Source organism: Capricornis sumatraensis, chromosome 4 (assembly GCF_032405125.1).
Source record: "Capricornis sumatraensis isolate serow.1 chromosome 4, serow.2, whole genome shotgun sequence".
Classification (NCBI taxonomy): domain Eukaryota; kingdom Metazoa; phylum Chordata; class Mammalia; order Artiodactyla; family Bovidae; genus Capricornis; species Capricornis sumatraensis.
In genome coordinates, this window is record NC_091072.1 from 155,022,436 (window position 1) to 155,047,234 (window position 24,799).

Here is a 24,799-nt window from a genome sequence, read left to right on the forward strand (position 1 = left end):
CTCTCTTTTCAGCCCACAGAGGGGTGGGGTTAAAACGCAGCCCCAAGCACACCACTGCCCGCATAAACCCTTCCGTGGCTTCCTGTTGCACTTGGACTAAAACCCAAGCTCCTTCCGTGGCTCACAATGGGCCCTGCCAAACTCTTCAGTTTCATCCCTCCTCCCTGGTGCCAGCTCCGCCACACTGGCCTCATTTCTGTTCCTTGGACGCACCAGCTGTTCCTGGTACCTGGAGGCCTCTTCCCACCGAGCATCCATGGCTGGTGCCTCCAGTTCTTGTTTTTATTGTAAAGGTCGCCATTAGAGGGCAAGATGGGTTCTTCCCGAGCCCACCTTTCTCCCTGTTTATTTACTTCCCAGCACTTTTTACTTATTTAGTCACCAACTGTTTGCTGAGCACCTGTTATGTTCTAGGCACAGTCCAGGTGCTGGGGTGAACAACGCAGACCACAGTCCCCAGTCTCTTGCAGCCCCCTTTCAGGTCGGGAGACAGACACTAAATCATAAATATGTAAATACATAAATTATGCGGCATGTTGGGTGGTGATAAGAGCTTTGGAAGCCTAGAGAGAGAAATGAATTGACCCATGTTCCTCTCTCTCTCTTGCTGGACTGAAGGCTAAATGAAGGCTGATGCCGAGTCTGGCTTCTTCACCAATGTAGCCCCCTGAGCCTGCACGCTCCCTGCACATAGTAGGTGCTCAGGAAATCAGTGTTGGGCAAATGAATGAATCGTCAGGGCCCGGGAGAAGGGAGGATGGGAGATGGGGAGAGGGTTTTCTCGGGAGAGGGAGCCTCATAAGCAGAGGTCTGGGAGAGGAGGCAGCCTGCACCCAGGATGGGACGAGGCAGTGTTTGGCAGGAGCACGGGACCAGTGTGGGGAGCGGTGGACTCGGGCTGGCACGGCCGTGAGCAGACCTGCAGCCACCCCAGGGAGGATGTTTTTCCGCCCAGTGGTTGACACGTGGCGGGCCAAGGTGCCTGGGAGCTTATGTAAGGCCCATGGCTGTTTTTCTGGAACCAAGAGCAAAGCTCTGAGCTCAGGAGAAAACTCGGCCTCACTGACCAGCCGGGCGAAGAGGTAGGAGGTGCCACCTCCCGCCTGTTGCCCCAAGAGCCAGAGAAATGTCCAAATGTATCACCTCTGGGTGGCCCAGCTGACAGCTTAGCAGCCACGGGTGGCAGCTGGGTGGGTACCACTCATCCCTGACTCCCACTGCCCACCCTGGCACTGCCAGGGTGTCAGGGCCCAGGAGACTCCCCTGGAGGAGGATTCAGGGATTGTTAACCTCTTGGGTGATATGGGCAGTGGAAGGCCCTGCCCTTGACTGGCTGTGGAGGGGGCTGAGCAAGGCCGCAGTCAGTTGTTACTGAATCTGGAGGCTGGTGCTGGGCTTCTGGCCTCTAGACGTGCCCTAGTTTAGCCTGTGCCCAGGTGTAACCTGGGCATGCCCCTCCCATCTCAGTTTCTCCATCTGCTAAATGGGCCCAGTAAGGCTTCTGAGGTTGTAATGAGCATCAGATGAAGCCAGGCTGTCAAAGTACCTCTGAGTGGAAGTCAGGACCAGTTAAGTGAGTTGCAGGTCCCAGCGCAAAATGAGAGTGTGGGCCCCTTGATGGAAAAGTATTAAGGGTTTCAAGTTTGTGACCGCAGAACATTAAACCAAGCGGAGGGTCCTCCTGAGACACTCAGGAAGCCAGCCCCGATGGAGCTCTGTCTCTGTGTCTGTCCTCTCTCTTCGCCGTGTCTCAGTTTCTCCAGCTGTAAAGAGGCTGGTGTGTGAGGTCCTTCTGAGTTCTCAGCTTTATGGAGCGGTGGGTGGGGTGTCCCTGGGCTCACCTGTAGGTCTTGGCTCAAGGGTCATTTCCTCAGGGAAGTCTGCCCTGATTCCATGCCGGCTTTCTCGGGTACCTAGAGGTCCCACAGCACCTCTGCTTTGTAGCACACATCATCCTGGCACTGTCTGTCTTCCTAATAACTCTTGTCTTTCTCTTGCAACTTTTCTTCGGTGATGCAATAAATATACAACTCTGGTCTCATTGGAAAAAAAAAAACCTTACAACAGTATCACAACTGTGTTCTAAGAAGGTTTTATTCTCTCTACATTTCATCTCCTCTGAATGAGGTTCACCAAGGTTGACCAGACCTGCCCCAATACCACCAGCCTGGAAGTGGTTTCCAACTTGGGTGCCTCCAGGCCCTCAACTCTTCTGACCCTCCCAGCCAGAGTGTGGGCGAGGCGCCTACGGAGCTTGAGGCTGGGCTGTCTGAGCCGTATCCCTTTGTCGAGGGAGGCGGGTGCCAGGCTCGCCCCTAACCCCCTGCCAAGTGCTGCCTCTTTTTCTTCTGCAGGGCTCCCTGCTCAGCACCGACATGGCTGAGAGCTCCCCACCGCCCCCTTCCCCCGCTGCAGCCCCGGTGGCTGAACCCGGAGTCACGGAGCAGCCGGGGCCCCAGAGCCCCCCTCCCTCCCCTCCTGGCCCAGAAGAGCCCATGGACGGAGTTGACCCAGAAGTCCCTCACCCGGACCTGGCCCCCGTTGCCTTCTTCTGCCTGCGACAGACCACCAGCCCCCGGAACTGGTGCATCAAGATGGTGTGTAACCCATATCCTTTGTGGGGCTTGGGTTTATCTGGATTCTGCCCGGGCCCCCGCCGGTCCCTCTGGCCAGGAGGCCTGTGGCCTGGACTGAGGCTGAGAGGCTGTGGTGTCGGTTAGCAAGCTCAGGTGCTGGGCCTGGGGGATCTCGGACTAGAGCTCAGACGGATGAGGACCTGGTGTCCTGCTGATGTGAATGTTCTGGAAGTTGCTGATGACCGTGGGCAGTCAGTGCAGTGTCCAGCTGGCTCAGGAAGCCCTCGAGTGTGAACTTTAGGTTTGCAGGAGGAAGCAGAGTTAAGTCAGACCCTGGCCCGTGGCCCAGCTCCCGGTGCTCGAGTCATTCGGGGGTTGCTGACCACAGGGGTGATGAGAGATGAAAGCCTGTCAGGGAACCATGGGCCTGGACCACTGACAGGTGACCCTGGCACGCAGGGTGAGGCTCCACCCACCTCACCTCCTTACAGAGCTTCCTGCCTCCACTTGCTGCCTCTCCTCTGCTCTGGTCACCCCCTGGTGAAGACCGTCTTGGAGGCACGAGCAGAGTCCCACCCAGCCCCCAGGCCCTGCCCCGCTCCCCTCATTCTGCTTCCCCTGCTCTTCCAGGCCTCAGGGCCTTCTCACACTCTCTCCTTTGAAATGCCTTCCCTTCCCTCTTCACTGGGCCAAACCTTTTGTTGCATCCTTCAAATCCCCACTTACATGTCACTTCCTCAGGGCAGCCCTCTGTGGTTTCTCCTCCGCCCCTCTTGCTTGTTGTCCCTAGCTAGTGTGGGACTCAGAATCTCACACTGTCTCCTCCAGGGCACTGTCAGGTGACCAGGACACAGACCAAGCCTGTCTTTTTGACTGTGGGACCTCAGCACCCAGCACAGTGCCTGGCACATTGCGGGCGCTCCTGCAGTGCTCGCTGGGCGCGTGTCTCCACAGTGAACGGAGCAGAGGCCCCATCACAGGGCACTCAGGCTGGGCTTTAGGATCTTGGGGGGATGTAGTGGGATTCTTTGATTCCATGCCAAGGGCTCCAGGATTCTTCCCCAGCCACAAACCTCCCTCCCGCCCCTCTTTCCTGGGAGGGAGCTCAGGAAAGGAGCATTGCATAACTCAGTGTTCCTCAGTGCGGGCAGGGTTGGCATTTGGAGTGTGATGGTGTTGTGCGGTCTGAGCTGTCCTGCATAGCACAGGATGTTTGCTCTTCCTGGTCCCTAAATATTGGTAGGGAGCAGCCCTCCATTATTGCGACAACCAAAAATGAGCCATTGCATCTGCAGACGTTGCAGGAGTCTGCTCTGCATCAAGAACCCAAAGGAATGGTGGACATGGAGGTGTCAGGGTCAGGCCAGCAGGGAAAGGCTGTCAGGACCTGCAGGCCCGGGTGGGAGCAGGGTGGTGTGGGAGGTCCTCCCGGGACAGACTGTTCTGAGCACCGGAGTCCCTGGTGCTGAGGGGCCCTGGCTCAGAGCCAGCTGCCCTTTGAAACTTGGTGCTTCCTGACTCAGCTCCTCTCCCAGACCAGAGGCAGGCCCTGAGTCACTGCCTGACTCACTGGAGAGACAGAAGGCCGCTGGGACCCTCCGTAAGCTGCCGAGCCCGGGTGGCAGAGGTCCACTCACCCAGAGGTCAACACCATTCCTTACCTGGTCTGGGCCTTGAGCTCACACTGTCAGCCGGGTTTCAGCTGGGAGGACTCTGCGTCTGAAATGTCAGGGGGTCTGTTGTGCTGTTTTTTTTTTTTTTTTTGAATCAACTAATTTATTTTGAAAAGTATTTATTCTGTGGCTGCTGTGGGCCTTAGCTGCCGTCCATGGGGTCTTTGTTGCATCGTGCAGGGTTTTCACTGCGGTGCAGGGATTCTCTAGTTGTGGTGCGTGGACTCAGGAGTTGCAGTGCCTGGGCTTAGTTGCTCCGTGGCATGTGGGATCTTCATTTCCCGACCAGGGATCAAACCCACGTCCCCTGCATTGGAAGGCACATTCTTAACCATGGGACTGCCAGGGAGGTCCCCCCTTGTGCTGTCTGACTCATGGGTAAGTGGCATGTGGAAAGCATTGGGGACTGGAGTAAGACAGACCCATGGGCTGGTTCTGCCTGTTGTTTGCTGTGTGACCACAAGCCAATTTCTTAACTTCTCTGAGCCTCAGTTTCTCATCTGTTAAACAGAGGTGGTGTTTACGCATTTTACTGGATTACATTGAAGACCAAAGCAGTACATAACTAGCACATGGGAAAGCAAATCTTTGTAACCTAGAAAACCACACATGTGGTTATCACTCTTATTACCTGTGCCCAAAAGTGACCAGGGCCCTCACTTACAGCTGAGTAAACACTAGTCATGGTAGGTTCAACAAGACGCTGGGCATCACATCTTTAGATAGAACATAATGCCTTCAGAGGGCGTTGTTTCCAGGGAAAATCAGATTCTATCTCTGTGATTTAGGTAGATTTGTGCCAGTTACCATGCTGATACCCGTGCCCTCATCCATGCAGACATTGCTAATCGATCACGGCGTCCTCCAGCAGGGCACCCTTGGCAGCATGACTAATCAGTTTGAAACCCATTTTCCACCCTCGATTAGACTTTCAGAGCCTTTCTTAGGCATGTCACTGGCGGCATGTGGGTGAACGGCCAGTGGTGGGTTGTATGCACTCTGGTTTCCTTTCCCTGAGCCTTAGTTTTCTCATCTCTGTGATGGGACAATTAAAGATGGTTAGGGATGATTCTTGCCAAGCACCCAGCCACGTGTCCAGCCCAGAGGTGAGGCCAGGGGAGGACGGGCGGTGATAATAACAAGAGCCGGCACTTAAACTGTGTGCTGAATGCTTTGCCTGCAGTATCACCTTTTAACCCTTATAACCACTCCCCAGGAGGTAGGTGCTGTCAGAGCCCCATTTACACATGGGAAAAGTGAGCTCAGAGAGGTTGACTAACTTTTATCCAGGTTGCACAGCCAGGATGTGGTAAAGCTAGCAAATACCTCAATCTCTCTGAATTCCCCAGGCTCAGCTTTTATCCAGGACATGGCTGCCACCTTCGGAGGCTGGAGACAGGTTCTCCACACTCCACCGGAGCAAGGATGCTTTGCAGTTCTGGGCGGCTGGGCGGGGGTCTTCCTGGGTTCCAGTGTGTACCTTTGGCAACCACCTCACTGTGCCAGGAGGACTTTGCAGCCCCCTGCCTCCCCGCGTGCCCCTGGCTGCTGCCTGCCCCATGCCAGCTTGCGCTGAGCCAGCGCCGTGGGAGCCAGCCATGCGTGGTGGGAGCCAGTCGGCTGTGGAGGCTGCCTCTCTGCTGGGCAGGGGAGGGCGCCAGCCTGGGCCGGGAGGCGGGAGACACCAGCTGCTGGTGACCTTGGGCAAGTCACTTCCCCTCTTTCGCCCTCGGCCTGCCTGTCTGCAGGATGGGGAGACTCGGGCAGTCTCCCTGAGTCAGGAGGGGCTGTCTGGGGTGCCCGTTTCCCTGCTGCCTTTGTCAGAAAGTGTCCCGTGGTGTGCAGGGATGGGGCTCCGTGTTCCTGGTGGGCGGGTGTCCTCGCTCTGTGCTTTCATGGCTGTGCCTGGTTCTCATCTGCTCCTCCGTCCCACTTCTGTTTGCTTCTGGTGCCCCGCCTGGCTCTGCTGCTAGGACTAGGGGTCTGTGGGTGCACTTGCATTGAAGCCCACCTGGCTGAGACCCTGACGCCTTGCAGACCCTCTGACCTGGGTCATCCTGGGGCAGGAAGAGACAGAGTCCATTTTCTCATCACAGCCCTGCAGTGTCAAGCCTTGTGCTGTTCGCTGTGAGGGTTCAGTGAATTTGCTGAGGTGGGCGAACAGGCTCTTGTTCATCTGTCCGTTACTCACCCATTCATGAGTTGGGTCGGCAAGCGGTTACTGAGTGCCTGCCATGTACCAGGCTCAAACAGAGGCCAACTATGGCCATTTTGTGCAGGGGAGGGTCACTCTGGCTCCCTTGGCAATAAGCCAGCCAGGAGACCATCGTGAGAGGGGATCTGGGGAGGCCGGTGGTTGAGGGTGCTGGTGGGGCCGGAAAGAGGGGTCTGAGTGGAGGCATGGCTGCCTTGGGGTTGGTGTTGGAAAGACACAGGGGTGACCCCAGGGGCTGTAGCTTGGTCAAGCATGAATGTTAACCTTCTTGGCCAAGGGGCCTTTGTCTTTGCTGAGCCTCAGTTTGCTCATCTGTGAAATGGGAACTTCAATGATCCCCATTTGGGAATATCAGGGGTTCCAGTGAGAATTCCAGGGCAAGCATTGACTGGGCAAACTGTTAAGTGTGGAGTAGCAGCTGTGTGCACCCTGGAGCCAATGATGGAGCTGACAGGGACACACCTGGGGTGAACTGGGTGACCCAGCTCAGAACAAGGGTTTTCAAGGCTGGTGGGTAGCTGGGTCCCGTGTCTGGATGATGGTCTGAGAAGCCTGTGGGCCGGGTTGCCCCCAGGGAGAGAGGTGCCGACTCCTGCAGGGTGGAGGGAGGGCATGAAGTTTGGGGAGTGACGAGGAGAAGGCCTGGAAAGCCCTCGCCACGGGAAGAGAAATGGGGCGTCACCACCCTCCATCGCCCTGCTGTCCCTGCTCTGGTCATTTAGTCCATCCCCCTGCCTCTGGTGGGCTACCTCTCTGCTGCATCAGACGGGGCCTGGGACCAACTGATAAGTACCTTTTGGGCCTTCTGAGGCCCTAGGCTGACTGTCAGGAAGTCCTCCTTAATCTAGCCCCCACCCCTCCTGTCCTGAGCCCTTTCCCTGGGTCGGGGCCGTTGGGAAATCTGGGCCTGTATTTCTCCACCACCTCTTGTCTAAACAGGTGGCCTCTGGGATCTCACCCCTCCTGCCCCACTGACAGCTGGCATCTTCCTCCTTCCTCTTCCCTGCACAGTGGAGACAACCCCCAACCAGGAGCCCAGAGTGTAGTGCCCTCCGACGAGTGCCTCTTTCCTGCAACCCTCTCCTCCCCGCTGGCCTTCATCCTCAGGGGGTCCTGGGCTCCCGGTGTGGACATGGTTTGTCATCAGTCAAGTGCTGTTTGCTCCCTCCCTCCCTTGCTGCCTTCTTCCATTTGTTTGCTTATTCATTCCTCCCTCGGAAACCTTCAGCGGCTCTCTCACCCCCAGAATAGTCTCACTTAGCCTGGATTCGGGGCCTTCCACCATCCACCTGGTTGGCCTCCAGCCGCCTTTCTGCTGTTTCCCTTCACACACTCTGTCCTGAAGCCCAAACACGCTGCTGGTGTTTCCTGACACCCCTGCCCGCCCGCCTTTGCTTACGCTGGGTCTGCCCCCTGAGACACCCTCTCCCCCAGTCTCCAGGGTGCCAAATCCTGCCAGCCCCATCAGCACCAGCTTCCTGGCCACCACCTGCAGGAAGTGTTCCTGAATCTCAGCTTTTCCCTCTCTGGCCTCCTGCAGTCCTTCCCTAGCCTCTGGCCTCAGGAGATTGTTGGTGGCTAGCCTTGTCTCCTCCTCCTCCACTGGGGTCCCAGAGGGCTGGGCCTGTGGCTCTCACTTGATTCTGTCTCCAACGCACAGGCGTCTCATCACTTTCCGGTTTACAGGGTACTTTCCCGCTCGCCACGGCTTCTCAGATGCTCTCCTCCCGTGTGGTGCCGGGCCCAGAAGTCTGCTAGCTCCCCATTCTACAGCCGGGAAGCCTGAGGCTGCAGAAGGGAGCCTGACCTGCCCGAGGGCACATGTTGAGTAGTGGACAAAGCCAGTGCAGATCAGAGCCCAGGACTCTCAGGCCAGGGCCTGCTCATGGCTGGGGAAGGGGTTCTTTCAGGGAGGGTATCCGCTCCTCCTTCAGCCCTGGCCCAAAGGGAACGTCCAGACGGATGGCAAGTGTTGCTGGAAGAAGCAGCACATGTCTGGGAAATTGTCCGTTTCCCTCCATCTGGCGTAGAGAAGGTTGTTTTTCTCAGAAGTACAAGTCAGCACCAAGCTGTGCCCTGGGGATGCTCACGGTGGTCAGAGTGGATGCTGCACGCTCATTGATCAGCAGGGTGGACCTGACGGCCAGTCAGAGGAGCCTGGCTGGGCCAGGGAGAGCCTGACCCACAGGGCAGTCTCAGGTACTGTCACCTGGAGATGTCTACATAAACAGAGCTACAGGTGCAGAAGCTGCCCCTGACAAAGCCTAGGAGGGTTGGTGAAGCCTGCCTGGAGGAGGGGACGTTTGGCTGGGTCTTGCTGCATGAGTAGGAATTTCCTAGGACGGCAGTTGAGGAATGGTGTTTTAGCAGGGAGACTAGTGTCGGGAACAGGAAGGAGTTTAGTATGGCTGGAGTGGTGTGAGGAGGGGCGGGATAGCAGGGTATGAGATGCCAGGTTGGAGCTTACTCTCCATCCTGTGGGCACTGCAGAACCACTGAAGGATGTCCAGCAGGGATAGGGCACGTGTAATTTCATTTATTAGAACACTTCCTCCTGGAGCAGAATGGCAGGTGCTTGAGAGAGAGAGACTAAGGTCAGGAGACCAAGCAAGAACCACCTATTATAGATATAGATCAGTCGATTGATGGATTCAACAAGTGTTTAGCGAAGCCCAGCTTCAGTAGTGTTGGACACTGTCCTAGACAGAAGTGGAGGGCTGTTCAGCCACGTTGGGTTGGGGCCACGGTGTACCAGGCCTGGCACCTGGCCTTGGCCCCCGGGAGACCCCAATCTGATGGGGGAGGCAGAACCACACCCAAATCATACTCCAGTGAAGAAAAACGGGGTAAAGACTGGGCAGAGGGACTCTGAGCGGGCTGTGGGCACCAGGAGGCTGGTCAGTCCGTTGTGACTGGGAAGCCGCAGGAACCCTCCATGGATGGGGAGCAGGGCAGGAGAGACTTCGGTGGGGGAGAAGGGGGAGATGGGGCATGATATCCCAGTTGAGGAAACAGCCTGATCGGAGGCTCCGAGTCAAGTTGGGGTCACCAAGGTCGCTGACTACAGCCTGGGGGCTGGGCTGGGAGACCAGAGGAGTGGAGTCTGAGCACAGAGGGACATTCGGGGTCTAGATTCTGGAAGGCTGTGCCAGAGAGGACACTGGTGATTGATCCCTAAGGGCCTCCCATGTGCTGCTGGGTGCAGCTCAGGTCCCCCCTCGAGATTTCCCATTTGACAGCCGAGGCTCAGAGAGGGGACGTGCTTGTCCAGACCACCCAGCTGGGAGGTGGCTGAGGGGGCTTGGGGTGGGGGCCTGGGCCTGTGTCGCCAGCCCCTCAAAGCCCCGAGGTGAGCCCAGCTGGGAAGCCTCGTTATGATGGATATAGAGCGGGTGAATTAGAAGGAGGGCTGGCTGGCTAATGAAGAGTCAACCCCCTCCTGGGGCATTTAAAACGCGATTGGAATTTTACTTGTCAGTCCCGCCTGGGCTGCGGCTTCGTGTCAGAAGCTGACTTTGACCTGTCGCCTCCCTCAGACTGCCTCGCGGTCCTGTTGGGAGACAAATGGCCCCGTTCATTTCCCTGGGAGAGAAATCGATATGGCTTTTTAATCAGCCAGAAGGTCTTCCTGCTCATCTCCCTCCAGCTCTCCTATGGGGGGCCATCCATGTTTCCTTCCCCAGCTGCCCTGGGGAGTCCTGCATCCCTGTCTCCCCACAAGTTCAAATCCTGACTCTGCTGCTGACTGCTGTGTGGTGCTGAGCAAGCCACGTGACCTCTCTGGGCTCCCATTTCTATCTGGCTCCTGTATGTAGATGAGAAAGCAGAAGGAGAAGCCTTGGCTGACTGTGAGATTCTGTATGAATATTGGGAGCTGGGCTAGGGGAAGAGACCCAGCCCATGTGTAAGCCCTGTGACCTCAGGCGGTCACTCCTCCCGTCTTCATCTCAAATTTCCAAAAAAAACCCAGGACTAAGGAAAGGGTTGAGCCATATCAACCGTGATCTTCAGTTGGGAGTGATTTTGCCCACGGTATGTGACAATGTCTCCAGACACCCACTCCAGTGTTCTTGCCTGGAGAATCCCAGGGACGGGGGAGCCTGGTGGGCTGCCGTCTCTGGGGTCGCACAGAGTCGAACACGACTGAAGTGACTCAGCAGCAGCAGCAGACACTGTTGGTTGTCACAGCTCAGGGAGGGTGTGCTACTGGGCGTTGTTGTCTTTCAGTTGCTAAGTCGTGTCTGACGCTTTCCGACCCCATCCATGGATTGCAGCACATCAGGCTCCTTTGTCCTCCAGTATCTCTCAGAGTTCGCTCACATTCGTGCCCATTGAGTCAGGGATGCTATCTAACCATCTCATCTTCTGCCACTTCTTTCTTCTTTTGCCTTCTATCTTTCCCAGTGTCAGCATGTGCTACTGGTTGCCAGTGGGTAAAGGTCAGACAGCCTGCAACGCACAGGACAGCCTACCACAAAGGGTCCTCCATCCCTCGATGTCAATCGTGCGGAGGCTCAGAAGGTCCTTGAGATCTCCTGAAGCTCCGAGAGTGTGGAAAGCATGGAGCTGAGGGTCTTGTGAGGAGGAGGGCTGAGACGGAGGGAAGCGGAGGATGATCACTGAGAGAGAAGAGGAGGACGTGCAGAGTCCCAACTGGCAGGGTTTCCTGTGGTCTCCTAGCCTTGAGTTTGAGTCCTGGAGCTGCCGTTTACTGGGAGTCACATTCTCGATCACCCCCCTCCTTCCACCCACCCATCTCCCCACCCGCCTTCCTTTGCTTCATGCATCAATTCATCCAGCCACTCCCCAACCCACTCATCCATCCATCCACCCATCTATCCATTCATCTTTTCATTTCTTCATCTGTTTATCTGCACACCCACCCATCAATTCACTCAGTCCTTACATCTGTGCATTTATCTACCCACCTTCCCAATCATCCACCCATTCAATCATCCATTGCTCCAACCACACAAAGGCCTCCTTCTCACCCTCCTACCTACCCATCTATCAACCATTCACTTATTTGGCAAATGCAGAATACCCAGCCCAACCCTCTGTTGGGCACCATCACTCTCTCCTTGTAGCACTTACGAGACCTCTTGTACCTAACTTCTTATTTTCACCTTCTGCTAGACTGTGAGCTCCCTGAGGGCAGGCTCCATGTCCCATTAATGCATGTCTCTTCTTTAGCCTTGACATAGTAGGTGTGCAGCAAAGCTTGCAGCAAAGCACATCCTAGTTAACAAGGTTGGAGGTGGAGGTTATACAGACAGAGAGGAGGCTGGCCAAGAGCTCTTACACAATGGAATGCAGAGCCGAGGCATCTGGAAATTCTCTAGAAGGCAGTGGGGAGCCATGGAAGGCTTTTGGTTTTGGAGGAGCCCTCAGACTGCCGTGTGGAGGATGTGTCAGGGAAGGCAGGGCAGCAGGAGGGGCAGGCTGTTCACGGACTTAGGAGTGAGAGAGCGAGGCTTGCCTGGGGCCGTGGGGTTCAGACGGGGGATGGAGAGGAGAGATTTAGGGGGTGAGATGGACAGGTCTCTGAGATGGACGTCAGGGGTGAAGGGAAGGAGGGCCCTGATGGGTTCTAGCCTGGACAGCTTGCAGGATTGGTGGTAGTTGGGGTCATCGTTCATGGGATGGGAAGTTCAGGGGAGAGTTTGGTGGTCTGCAGAGAGGATGACCTATCCCATTTTGGACATGATGACTCTGAGGTTCCCTGGGACATCCCAGAGCACTGCTTGGGAGGCTAGTTCAGTCCAGGGCAGGTCATCGAGGCTGTGGGTCTGGGTGTGGGTTCGGTGGATGGAGAGGGAATCTCAGGGGCCTGGGGAGCCCGGGAAAGGCCAGCATTTAAAAGGTGAGGTCCACCAAGCAAGATGAGGGTCTGTCCAGGAGCTTGTGGTATCCCCAGCGCCCAGCAGGAGTTTCTGGAACAGGGGTCTTAAACTGAGGTTCGTCCACTTGAATTGGGACAAGCTGCGTGTTTGGTTTCATTGACTTCTGACTGAAATGTAGCATTTCTTTGTATTATGAACAGAGGCAACCGAGCACAATGGGGTTACCGGCAGTTCCTGCCACTGTCATCCGCAGCAGTCACTGATATTTTTGAGCCACATCACGGTTCCTTGTAGAGCTCTGGGAATGTCATTGTCATTCTCCCCAGCTTCCCAGGCACACAGGCTCAGACCCGCCCCTGGCTTTGGTTATTCATTGTGTTGATAACGAAGCACACAGAGTTCTCCATCACAAATTTGTTTTTCTAAAAAATATTTTGACAACTATTTTAACGTAACTGGTTTCCTTCCTTTCTAATACTAAGCCTTCTTTAAAAAAAAAAATTATGCACTTAAAAACAGTATTCTGAGAAAGGGTTCATGAACTTCCCCAGGAGGTACAGAAATGCTTAAGAGCTGCTGGAGCGGGGAGAGAGTGGGTCGGCCGTACCCAGTGCTGCTGCCCCCAGGGGCCGCGGAGGCTGGTGTGCACACACTTTGGTGTGTGTAAGTGTGGGAGGGGCTCCGTGGGAATGCACATGTGAACATGTACACAGGTGTGGTCAGGGGCAGGCAGAGAAGACGTGTGGTGGGGGACAGGCCCCCAGGAGGCCAAGGAAGAGCATCGTCACCCTCTGTCCAGCCCTCACCCTGTCCAACCTCATCTCCGTTAGTGCTTGTGTTTGCTCATGGCTTCTGGAGGGCAGGGACCATGTCATCTTCATTCAGGGTTTCTAGGGTCACTGTGGGCCAGACAGAGGGGGGCGGGGGCTCAGTGAAGAGAGGCTGAATATATGAATAGTGAGTGATGGATGTTAGAAAGGAGAGGAGGGGGAGTTCGAGGTGGGGAGGGGGGCTGCAGGTCCCTTCAACACAGAAATCCCTCTTTAGCCTCCTTGATGCCTCCAAGTGACGGGCACCTCACTCCTTTCCCCGAGGCTGTAGATGCCCTGAGCTGCTGCTCCAGGTGGGCCTCTGGGCAGAGAGAAGGTCGGATATGCGCTGAAGGTCGGATATGCGCTGCCCCTGGAGAGCACGGCCTGGTTGGGGGTGGGACGCCGGGACAGAAACATGCTGTTGTCAGGGGCACGTCTGAGGTTCTGTAAGGGCCCATGGGAGGCCTCCACACGCCCTGCTAGGACTCCAAGAGGCTCCCCTGCAGGCGCACCTTCTTTGTGGACGGGCTCCTGAGGCTGGGTCAGCTCACAGACAGCGGGACCCTGGTCCCCAGGGGCCTTCCCTGCCCTTCTCTTCAGCAGTGACTAGAGTGCGGCCAAGGTGAGTCTCCTTGGCTGGAGCTTCCTTCCCATGGACCATCCACCCCGGTTTTCTTCCCAGCTGGCGGCCCCAGTTCCCTCGCCACTGCCTCCTCCACTCCGGCTGTCTGCACTGGGCACAGAGGCCTGCTGGGCATCTGGGAATCAAAGACTTCGACCAAATTCAATGAGTTGTCAAATTACACAGACTCTAAGAAGTGGGCTGGGGGGCAGTGACACTCTTTCTAAGGGCTCTCAGCCCACTGAACTTCCATAGCTTATAACTAGAACCAGTCAGCCTGGGGAAGGGCTGTGTGTCATGTGGGGAGCTCCCTGTCACTAGAAGCATGTAAGTGGAAAGAGGATGAGGACCATCTGCCCAGTGGGCCCGTTCACTTTGTGGAGCAATTTTCTGTCTCAGCTGAACCACTGTGTCAGCTTGGGAAAATCCTGCCATCTCTGAACCTTCATTTTCTTTTTTTTTTTTTGGCCACACCACGAGGCATGTGGGATGTGAGAGCTTAGTTCCCTGACCGGGGATCAAACCCATGCCCCTTTCATTGGAAGCGGGGAGTCTTAACCACTGGATTGCTAATGGAGTCCTAGGACCTTCATTTTCATATTTGTAAAGTGGGTGGAATGATGTCTGCCATGCCCATCTTCCAAGGTTGCCGTGGGCTTGGACAGAAGAAATTCTTAAACGAAGACAGAATGCTGCGAGGTTCAGATCCCTGTTCTGTCCCTTGCTGTGGCCTTGGGCAAGTCTGTGAAACAGGGGTGACACCCCTCCTTTGCAGGGTTGTGGTTGAAGGTCTTCTGGGGGGTCCAGTGCCCCAGCAAGTATGGCTTTTTAATTGTTGCATTTTATATTTCCCTATAGCTGTAGCTCGGCATCACTTTTTGTTACACTTTTTATTGTGATAAAATTTGCATGCAATAGAGCTCGCAAACCTTAATGTCCAGCTCAAGGCATTTTTCCATGTAAACACACTCCTGTGACCTCACTCCGTCCAGGAAGAACATCTCCAGCCCTCGCAAGCTCCCTCACCCCACCCGCGATGAACTCTCTCTCCTCTAGCGTTACTGCCCTTCTGACCTCTATCCCTGTTGCTTCGCTTTGCCTGGGTTCTCACTTCATATAACTTGGATGCTCTTTGCTCTTCTGGCTCCTGTTTCCAGCGTTAGGTCTGGCCGCTTCAACCACGCTGCTGTAGTAGTGTGTTCTTTTAGATCACTGAGCAGCGTTCCATCAAAGGAATGTGCCGCTGTTTCTCAGCCTTGGCACTGTGGGCATTTCAGAGGATTCTCTGTGGTGGGGCTGCCCTGTCATTGTGGTGTGCTGAGCGGCATCCTTGGTCTCCATCCACCAGATGCCAAGAGCCTCCTTCAAAACCCAGTTGTGACAACCCAAAACGTCTCCAGACATGGCCGCATGTCCCCCCGGGGGCCCAGATCATCTCCAGTTGAAATCTCCTGCCAGACTCATTCTCCTGTTGATGGACACTTAGATTGTTCCCAAGTTGGGACTGTTAAGGGTAACACGTGCCTTTTGGTGGACTTATTTGGGCATTTCTCTGGGGGCTGTGGACCCAAGAGTGGCACAGCTGGATCCTAGCATGGGCTTATGTTTTTTAAAGTCACCCTTCTTTTTTAAAAAATATTTATTTGTTTAACTTTTGGCTGTACCTGGTTGTCATCGCTGCACAGGGCTCTCTCTAGTTGCAGAGAGTGGGGGCTACTGTCTAGTGACGGTGCGTGGGCTCCTCACTGTGGTGGCTTCTCTTGCTGTGGAGCCCAGGCTCTAGGGTGCTCAGGTTTCTGTAGTTGTGGCACATGGGCTCAGGAGTTTGTGGCACACGGCTTAGTTACCCTGTGGCGTGTGGAACCTTCCTAGACCAAGAATTGAGCCCATGTCCTCTGTTTTAGCAGGCGGGTTCTTAACCATTGGATCCCCAGGGAAGCCCTCTGTTTAGTTTTAACAAGTGCTGCCAAGCAGCTTTCCAGAGTGGTTGTGGCTCATAAAGATAAGTTGAATGAATGAGTGAGTAAGTGAATGGATATCCTCTTTAAAGCCCAGGGCCTGCAACATAGCCGACATTCAAAATGGTAGCCACTTCTGGCACAGTGCATCCTACGTGGCCTCATACCATGGCAGGTCCTAGAACAGGTAAGCACTCTGGGCACCTCCAGCCTGGCTCATCTCAGTACACTGATGCACAGGTCAGATATCCAGTAGGTGCTCCATGGATGCTTGTGAACCTGGCCTTGGAGGAGCACAAAACTGGCCCAAGAATAAGGGTCTGGAACCTCAGGCCTTGGTCTATGAAGGCCTGAGGCCTGGGTGCCCATCCTTGGATGCCCTGGAGACAGACAGAGGAGGGAGCTCTGTATAGGGGCAGGCTCACCTTCCCTGCCTCCCTGGTTTAGGAGGATGTAGCTCCAGGCTTGCTTCCTCCACTTGATTTATTTAGACAACTGAAGTGCACACTGGGAAATGGATCTGATTTCAGATTTGACAAAAATAAAAACAAACTTGGCTGCCCCAGCCAAACTGAGCACTCCCATCCCCTACCCACCCTCCCAGAGCCCCCTGGAATTGCAGAAACCATGACTGTCAGCTGAGCTTGCAGGATGGAGGGTGGTGGTTGCCGTGGTAACCGTGCAGGCCTCTGGTTCTGGTTCCTGGAGAGGAGGCTGCCCTGAGGGGCCTGGTTGGGCTCTGGACATTGCCCAGCCAGTCAGTCTTCTCTTTAGGAAGTGGCAGGTTCAAGGGGGCCCCTGGCATCATAGCTTTGCTGGTGGCCCTGTCCTACCAGGTCACACCCCATCTTCTTAAGACAGGCATGGGATGGAGATGTTCCTGGTCTGGCTCAGCTCTTGCTGGGGACTTTGAGGCTGGCACCCTCTCCTCACTGGCTTCCCCTCCCACCCTCTCCTGCACCATCTCCTTCCTTCCCAGTCGGAGTGAGTGAGTGAGTGAGTGAGTGAAGTCTCTCAGTCGTGTCCAACTCTTTGCGACCCCATGGACTGTAGCCTATGAGGCTCCTCCATCCATGGGGTTTTCCAAGAAAGAATACTGGAGTGGATTGCCATTTCCTTCTCCAGGAGATCTTCCCGACCTAAGGATTGAACCCGGGTCTCCCGCATTGTAGGCAGACACTTTACCGTCTAAGCCACCAGGGAAGTCTCCCAGTCGGAAGGGAAAAGCAAATATTCCACTGAGCATGTGCCAGTCCAGGCCCTGTTCCCTGAGGCCACAGCATGTGGCTGAGAACATGGGGTTTGGAGTCAGGAGAAGCATGTTCAAATCCTGACTTTGCCACATACCAGCCATGTGACCCTGGGTGGCTGTGGCTGGAGCCCTGGAGCCAGTGCTGGTGCCTCAGTTTCCTCATCTGTAAAATGGGGTAACAGTAGCACCGGCCAGTTGATGGGACTCGGCTGAAGGTGAAGGGCAACTTTCCAAGTTGTAGATTGATTGTATTTAAAGCCTGTGAGTGAAGGTTCAGCCGTTGGGAGGCAGCCATGGTCTAAAGGGTTTGTGATCGCATCTCTTGTCCTTACTCAAGGTCATGTTAAGTAATCAGCAGATAACACCAGTCTGAGATTCTCAGTCCTTTGCTGGTGAGGTGGCTTTTTTTTTTTTCGCCCCAAAGCCAAAGAATGGGAACCCCTGGAGCCTGTTATAGAAGAGGCGGACAAGGACAGGGATTTCCCTGTTGCACATACATGACAAGCCCTGGTTCTTGTCCACAGTCACATGGGTCTGTGCTCTGGGGCCTCTGGGCTCCCTTCCTCATGTGCTTACTGCAAGGTTTAAATGACGTATTATTAATATATGCTATTTCATTAGAAAAGCGAAAAGCTCAGGGACCTTGTGGCTGGGGAGTCTGTTTTCTGAGGGTCACTTCTGCTCCAGGCTCATCGTGTCCCTGGGATGCTCTCTGCCCCTCTGTGTCCCCTCTGTGCAGTGGGGGATGGGATCAGGGGCTCTGTGAGGGCCGGGATGGGGTTATTCTGTGGCAAAGATCACCTGGAGAGGCGTGAGAGTCTGGGTGGCCAAGTGGGCAAGGTGGCAGGGTCCTAACCACAGAGCCTTGGGTGCCAGGCGGGGGCCCTGAGCTTCGCCATGGGAGGCCCTCGTGGAGCTGGCACCCGGGCCCCAGCCTGCCCTGTTCCCCAGTGCAGGGAGCCAGCACGAGGAGTCCCGCCTGTGGCAAAGGTCATGAGGTTAAGGGGCCCGACAGGCAAAGGCAAGTCGGGCCATCCTGTACCACCCTCTCTGGGCCTCTGTCCTCTCTTGCACTGTCCCAGAGTCCTGGAGCTCTGCTTGACAGCTTTCAGAATTCCCCGGTGCTTGTGACTAATGATGGCAGCTCTGGGCGCTGGGCCAGGCCACCAAATTGCTCAGCCCAGGACCTTCACTCCTTCCACCACTCTCCTTCCCATGCCACGTGGTCTGGTTTAACTTCAAGGAGGGCTTATGCCTTTGATCCCCGAGCCAGTGGGGAGTGTGTCAGGATCCGCAGACAGCGATGCCAGCTCTGGCCTGACTTCTGAGCCTTGCAGGCTCCTGGAAAGGGCCCAGCCCTGCCATCTGGGATTTCCCTGAGTGCCTTGGGGCAGGGCTGAGACTGTCCATCCCTGAAGCTGGGCCATCTAGAGGTGAAAGCCGCTCCATCTGCCCCTTTCGAGGGACATGCACCAGAGGTGGCCCTGTGGCAGCGCAGCACCGCTAAGTCAGACCATTCAGGCAACTCACTGGCTGTGACCTTGGCCAGGTCACTCCAGCTCTCTGGGCCGTTTCTCCATCTGCTCCCTGTGGGCTATGAGAAGAGTTAGGGCCATGTCCCTAGGGGCCTGGCAGGCAGTAGTCATGACTACTGCCAAGTTCATTAACGCGATATGAGCTAGACCAGGTGTGTGGGGAGCACTTCGGGAAGGAGGCTGAGCCCCCACTAGGTGAGTGGGGAAAGGTGCTTCAGCAAAGCTTCCAGAAGAGGTGACAGATGACCTGGGCTGTGAAGGATGAGTAGGAGTTTGCCTGGTAACGTTGGTAGAAGGATATGCATGTTGGTAGAAATGTATGCATGCATACCCCATGCAAAGGGTGTAATTGGGGACAGCCAGAAGTTCAGTGCATGCCAAGGCTAGCGGGAGAGAAGGCTGGAAGAGTGCATTGAGGTCAGGGTGTAGGAGGCTGTGGGTGTCAGACTAGGGAGGGTGATGGGAGCCTCCCTCCCATCACTTCTGGAAGGCTTTTGAATAGGGGAGAGGTCTAATCAGAACTGGGCTTCAGCCAGATTAATTTAGTGATGACGAAATGGGGCAAGAACAGCAGGCTCTGATTTTGTAGCTCAGCTCTGCCTTTTTCCAGCTGGGGTCCTTGGGTAAAAGTGTATTCCCCTTTGTGACTCTGTTTCCTCACTTGTAACTGGGGCTTATAATAGGGCTGGAGGATTAAATGCAATAACACTTGCAAAGAGCTTGGATAGTATTGGCCACACAAACACCTCAGGATTGTGTGCAGGGCAGATTGGAGTGGCAGAGACCAGAGCTGGAGGCCAGCAGGGAGGCTGGCAGGGCTCAGGTGAGAGACGCTGAAGATGAGCTGAGGCCTCAGAGGAGGGCAAGGAAAGACACAGGAAGAGACAAGCCCTGCATCACAGAGGAGAGCAGGTCTGGTGTGAATCTCAGCTCCAGCGCTTCCCAGCTGTTTGAGCTGGGAGAGACCCCTCATTTCTCTAAACCTCAGTTTTCCTAATCCATAAAATGGGTCTGCTGACCCCCACTGCTCAGGGCCTTGGTGAAGAAGAAGTGGGAGTGCCAGGTTCCTGGAAGACACCTGCCAAGTGCACTTTGAACTTGAAGCTGGCAGGAAGGGCGAAGGGAGCAGAAGAGGTGGCTGGAAGGAGAGATAGCACAACAGGCCAGGGGAAAAGGCAAAGAGGATGGGGGACGTTTGCTGGTAATTAGAACGTTTGAACTTCAAAAAAGTTAATTAATGATGAAGCTGCTGCTGGAGCGATGCTCAGGCTAGAAGGGGGCCCTGGCAACGACTGAAGTTAATTACAGGCTGTGGCAGGAGAGTGGCAGAGGTTTGAGGGGGCAGGAAGGAGCAGAGTTGGGGTAAGGAGGGTCTGACAGGGAGGCGGGAGGGAAGGCAGTATCCCAAGGTGAGCAAGGACCGGGGATGGGAGGGAGGCTGTTGCCAAGGAAACTGGGTCAATCTTCCATTAGGCAAGAGATCCTCACCCCACCGCTGGGTGGGGTCTGGCTGAGAGGCTGACTGGCATAGCTGCATCTGAGGTCAGAGTAAGGGCTTTGAAATTGAGGGGCCAGAGCTTTCATTTGGGGACACTCAAGAAGAATCTTTGGGTGTCAGAGTGGGCAGCACCTAGAGAGGTTTACTCAATCACGACAGACGTTTATTTTGCTCCTTCCAGATGCTTGTCACTGTTGGGGCATGAATGCCACCACCCTGTCCCCTTGGAATGTAGGTTCTAGCCTTGGATAAAGACAATGAACGTGTCAGCAAGTTAACCTGTGAGTGACCCAGGCCCTTGGGTCCCTCTGGGTTCTAGCTCCCCTGGTTCCCCTGGGGGCTTGGGGATTCTAGGTTTGGGAGGGAGGTATGGGGCTGAACATCAGTGGGCTGTGTTCTAAGACTGAGTAGGAATCAGCCAGGAAGGAGCAGGGTGTTAGAGAGGAGAGCAGCCTGGCCTGGAAAGCCCACTCACTCGGTCCAAGCACGTGCCCTTGAGGCCATGCCCAGCTGCTGGCTGTAGGAGCCTTTCTGCCTGGACGTGCCTGAGGAGGCTGAGCCCCACCCTGATTCGTGCAGGGGCTGGGGGGAGCCCAGGCACAGAACTGCTGGAGTCTGGCGATGAGCTGTAACCCAGCCACAGGAGAGGAGGGAAGTACAGGGTGTCTGGCTAGTCTCAGCCATGCTGGACGGACGCTCTGCAGGGTTCAGCTCCAGGGCTTGGGTAGAGCTGGAGGGGGCGTGGGTGGGGCAGGGGAGGGATGGTCAGAGAAGGGAGGCAGTGACAGTCAGAGGAAGGAAGTCAGAGTTAGGCTGGGAGAGTCTGGAGATGGTCTCCCAGTCAGGACTCTGGGGACCTCTTCCTTTCTGGGTCTGGGGGAATTCAGGCTGGGGCAAAGAGGTCGGGGGTGGGCGGTGGGGAGGGCATCCTGGCAGATGGTGGCTTAGTGGAGTTCAGGTTCTCTGGTGGATTTGGCCATGTCTGTTGTGAGGTGTCGGGGTAGGCTGTTTAAAAGGTCTTTGAAAATATAGGCACTGACCCACCAGGGGAGGCACCTGGGGGGCAATGGGGTGGATATCTGTGTTGGTGGTGGGGGAATGGCCCCCCAGCTGTTGTGTCCTTGACTTGGTGCGCACGTGGTTTGAATGTATCAGCATGCTGGTGATCCTGCTGAACTGCGTGACCCTCGGCATGTACCAGCCGTGCGACGACATGGATTGCCTGTCAGAGCGCTGCAAGATCCTGCAGGTGAGGCCGGCTGCCCCGCCCCGCCCCGCCCCGCGCCTCAGGCCCCGCCCCGGACCCGCCCATCCTAGCTAGGCCCCGCCCCGCCCCGCCTAGCCACCTCTTCACTCCTGGTCCTGCCCTCGCTGCGCTCATCCTCTTGCCTCACTGCCAGCTGGTCCTACCTGCCTCCCATCCATCCTCTCTCCTTTCCGTCCTCTCCTCTCTGTCTCGAGGCCTCTGCCCTAGTCCATGCCCTTCCTTTTCTCCCATCACCAACTTCCTCCTGGTCTCCCCATCCCCATCCCCCTATCCAGTAGAGCACAAGTGGCCTGACACTCCCTGAAGAAAGCCTTGCCCCTCACTCCCAGTGATCCGGATAAAGGCCGAGCTCCGTCACTATGTCGATGCCGTTAGGAGCCGCCTCCTGGACCTCTCCTGTTCTCATCTCACGGAGATCCCAGGTGGAGGCCTGACCTTTGGCCCCTATGGCACACGTACACCTGTAGTGCAGGGTGTTGGGTTTATACCCATTTTACAGGCATGGAAACATCTAATTCTGTCTCCCTGAGAAACTCAGATTCCTCCCGAGAGGAACTGCCCTCTGCTTCCTGTGTTCCTATAGGACTCAGAGGTTCCCAAGCCGCCCAGTTTCTCCAATTCCCTTGGGGGTACATGTTCAAGATCCAGACCCCGGCCCATACAAAACCTGCAGAATTAGAATCTGAGGTGGGTCTGGGGTCCAAGTGGGTAACAAGCTCCTGGGCCGGCCCCAGGGTCCTGGTGGAGTTAGAACCCATTATTAACTTCAGTGAGTACTAGACTGGCTTCCCTACCAGGGGGTGAATTTAGCGAGCATTCATCTCTGGGCCCCCAACACTCAACCTATGAGCTACACAGAGAAGGTGCTCAGCCTCCATTTGTTGAATTGAATTGTCTTTAACCTTCATTGATTCTGGAAGGAGGGATTCCACCCAGGCCCCATCCTCAGGAAATAGACATGAGCCCGTGATTGTGGCCGTATTTGGGGGCTTCCTTTCTGAGCAGAGGAAGACATCATGGGGACTTGTGCCCAGGGCGGGTGTCAGGCCTGTTTTGAGAAAGCTCCTTCCATGTGTGTATAGGAGACAGGGAGACCTGAGTGTCATTTCTTCCCTTCACGGCTGTGGGAACTGTGGCAAGTTTCTGAAGCAGTCTGAGATCCCGGTTCCTCATTGATAAAATGGCAGCATTCAAGGGGTCACTCAGAGAACTGAAGAGGAAATGCAGAGCAAGGATCTAGCCCAGGGCATGGCAATTATTAGGGAGACCCCCCTTTGCCCACTCCCATCTGGGTCCCTTGTCATTATGCTTGCTTTTAGGGAACAAATAGAGGGGGCTGGAAAACCCTGGGCAGGCTCATTCCCCATTCTGGGCCTCGGTCTCCTCCTCTGTGAAATGAATGCCTTGGACTAGGACCTCTGAGGTTCTCTCCCGGACCAGAAGAAGATGTTTCCAGGTCTCTCCCTGGGTCCTCGTGTCCGTGCCCCTGTTCCCACCTCACACCGTGGCTCCGACCCTGTGTCCTGCTCTGGGACCTCACGCTGTCCCTTGCTTCTTGTCCTCCTCCTGCCCCTGCAGGTCTTTGACGACTTCATCTTTGTCTTCTTTGCCATGGAGATGGTGCTCAAGATGGTGGCCCTGGGCATTTTTGGCAAGAAGTGCTACCTTGGGGACACATGGAACCGACTGGATTTCTTCATTGTCATGGCAGGGTAGGTAGACCATATCAGACAGGTCCTAGCCTCTGATGCATGCCAGATATCATGTAAATAATCTCTGGGGCTTCTTGGTAATAATGATGAAGCTGTGTGTTATTGTCTGGATTCCTCCTGGGCCCCTGTGATGGAAGGAATGATGTGCCTTCCCTGAATGGCCTGGACAAATAGACATTCCTTCCCCCTCATTCTGGTGAACTGTGTGACTTCCTGCGCTGTCAGCTGATACTGGGTCTGTTTTACACTAACTGTGACCTTAAGAAAGCTACTTAACCTCTCTAAACCTCAGTTTCCTCATCTGTGAAATGGGGATAATGTATAACAAAGGACAGCTCCATTAAGGTGAGCACCCAACAAATGTGAGCTATTATTATTATCATCCTAGATCACTTAGCAAGTTAGAGATCCAGCACAGACTCTACCGTCTGACTCCAGGCTGTGGTTATTTCTGCCCAGATGTAAGCTATAGTCAGAAAGAGGTCAGGGGACAACTTAACCTGTTTGGAGCATCTTGGACTCTGCTCTGTGCCTTGTCCTTCCTTTCCTGGGTTAAGCCAGGCTGGTGGCCCATCCGCACATTCATCCCACAGTCAGCAGTTGACTGAGCTCCTACCAAGTGTCAGCACTGTCTCCAGTGCAGGGCAGGAAGGAAAGCAAATCTAGACATAAGCTTTATCCTTCCCGAGTACCATCTGGAGAAAGGCATTCAGCAGCTACGCGGGTGAACGTGCCACACACTGAGACCAGGGCTCTGGGAAAGAGTTATGATTCTCTGAGAGCATCTTTGCACCAGGCTGGGGACTTGGGGATTTGACGACTTGCCTGAGGAGGTGACGCACGCACAACAGCTGGGAGATGGACAGGTGTTAACCATGCCCAGTAATGGTCAATATGGCAGAAGTGGAAAGCAGGGTCAAAGAGGCTAGAGACCCACGAGTGTGTGTGTGAGTGTGTACACGTGTCAGTGTCCGTGAGAGCATGTGGATTTGCATACATGTGTGTGCCAAGATATGTGTGTGATGCCCTTGAGAAGTTGCAGGGAGGGTGGCCAGGCAGGTGGCTGAGATGGGAGGTCAGTATCCCCATGTACACACTGAATTCCGCCGATGTGTCCTGAAGGGCAGGGGTTTGCTCGCTGGTGTTCTTTAGAACGTGACAGTATCCTTTCCTCAGAGCTGTATTCAGTTCCACAGCCACATTATCAGCGATGATTTAGACCGAATTAGAAGGTAAACTGGGTCCCTACGTGGGAGCTGTGTTGCCCTCTTTGTCAGATTCTTCCTGCTCATTCTCATCTTGGTTTGGCTGGAGGACATCCTTAAGTAGTTTTTTTTTTTTAATTGGATTGGCCAGAAAGTTCATTTGGGTTTTTCCATCATATGTTAAGGAAAAATCCAAATGAACTTTTTGACCAACTCAATAAAAAGAAAAGGTGCTTGGATAGTGTCATTTTTCAGTTTTGCCTGTCCAAGCATACATCCCTTTGATCTCGGTGGGTGAAGGGCAGTTTTTGTCTGCACTGGCTCCAGAGTCACAGTTTTTCTGCGTGCGGTATCATCCAAATCGACACCGTATATTGCAGCCGAGGCCGCTAGAGATCTGATTCTTCTTTGTTGGGAGAAACCTGCTTTTGCTTTGTTAGAAGCTTGAAGGTTTTCTCCTTACCTTCAGAATTCAGACATTTCTCAAGGGCAGGGATCGCTTCCGGTGGGGCCTTTTGGCACTCAAGACTTGTGCATCCTTCAGGTCAGAAAAAAATTATTCCGTATCTTGTTTGGTGACTGGCCATTCTTTGCTCTCTCCTAGAATTCCCAGTAAGTGGTTATTTCCATC

The 24,799-nt window shown here is 54.9% G+C and overlaps 1 protein-coding gene across 1 annotated transcript in view; it reads left to right on the forward strand.

Moving 5' to 3' along the window:
* The first annotated feature begins 2,375 nt into the window (after nucleotides 1-2,375).
* Nucleotides 2,376-24,799, forward strand: part of CACNA1I (calcium voltage-gated channel subunit alpha1 I) — a 111,721-nt gene continuing 89,297 nt past the window's right edge. The window contains exons 1-3 of the mRNA XM_068970653.1: nucleotides 2,376-2,608; nucleotides 21,122-21,233; nucleotides 22,830-22,963. Coding sequence (XP_068826754.1) covers nucleotides 2,376-2,608; nucleotides 21,122-21,233; nucleotides 22,830-22,963 — 479 coding nt within the window. The remainder of the gene's footprint in view (nucleotides 2,609-21,121; nucleotides 21,234-22,829; nucleotides 22,964-24,799) is intronic.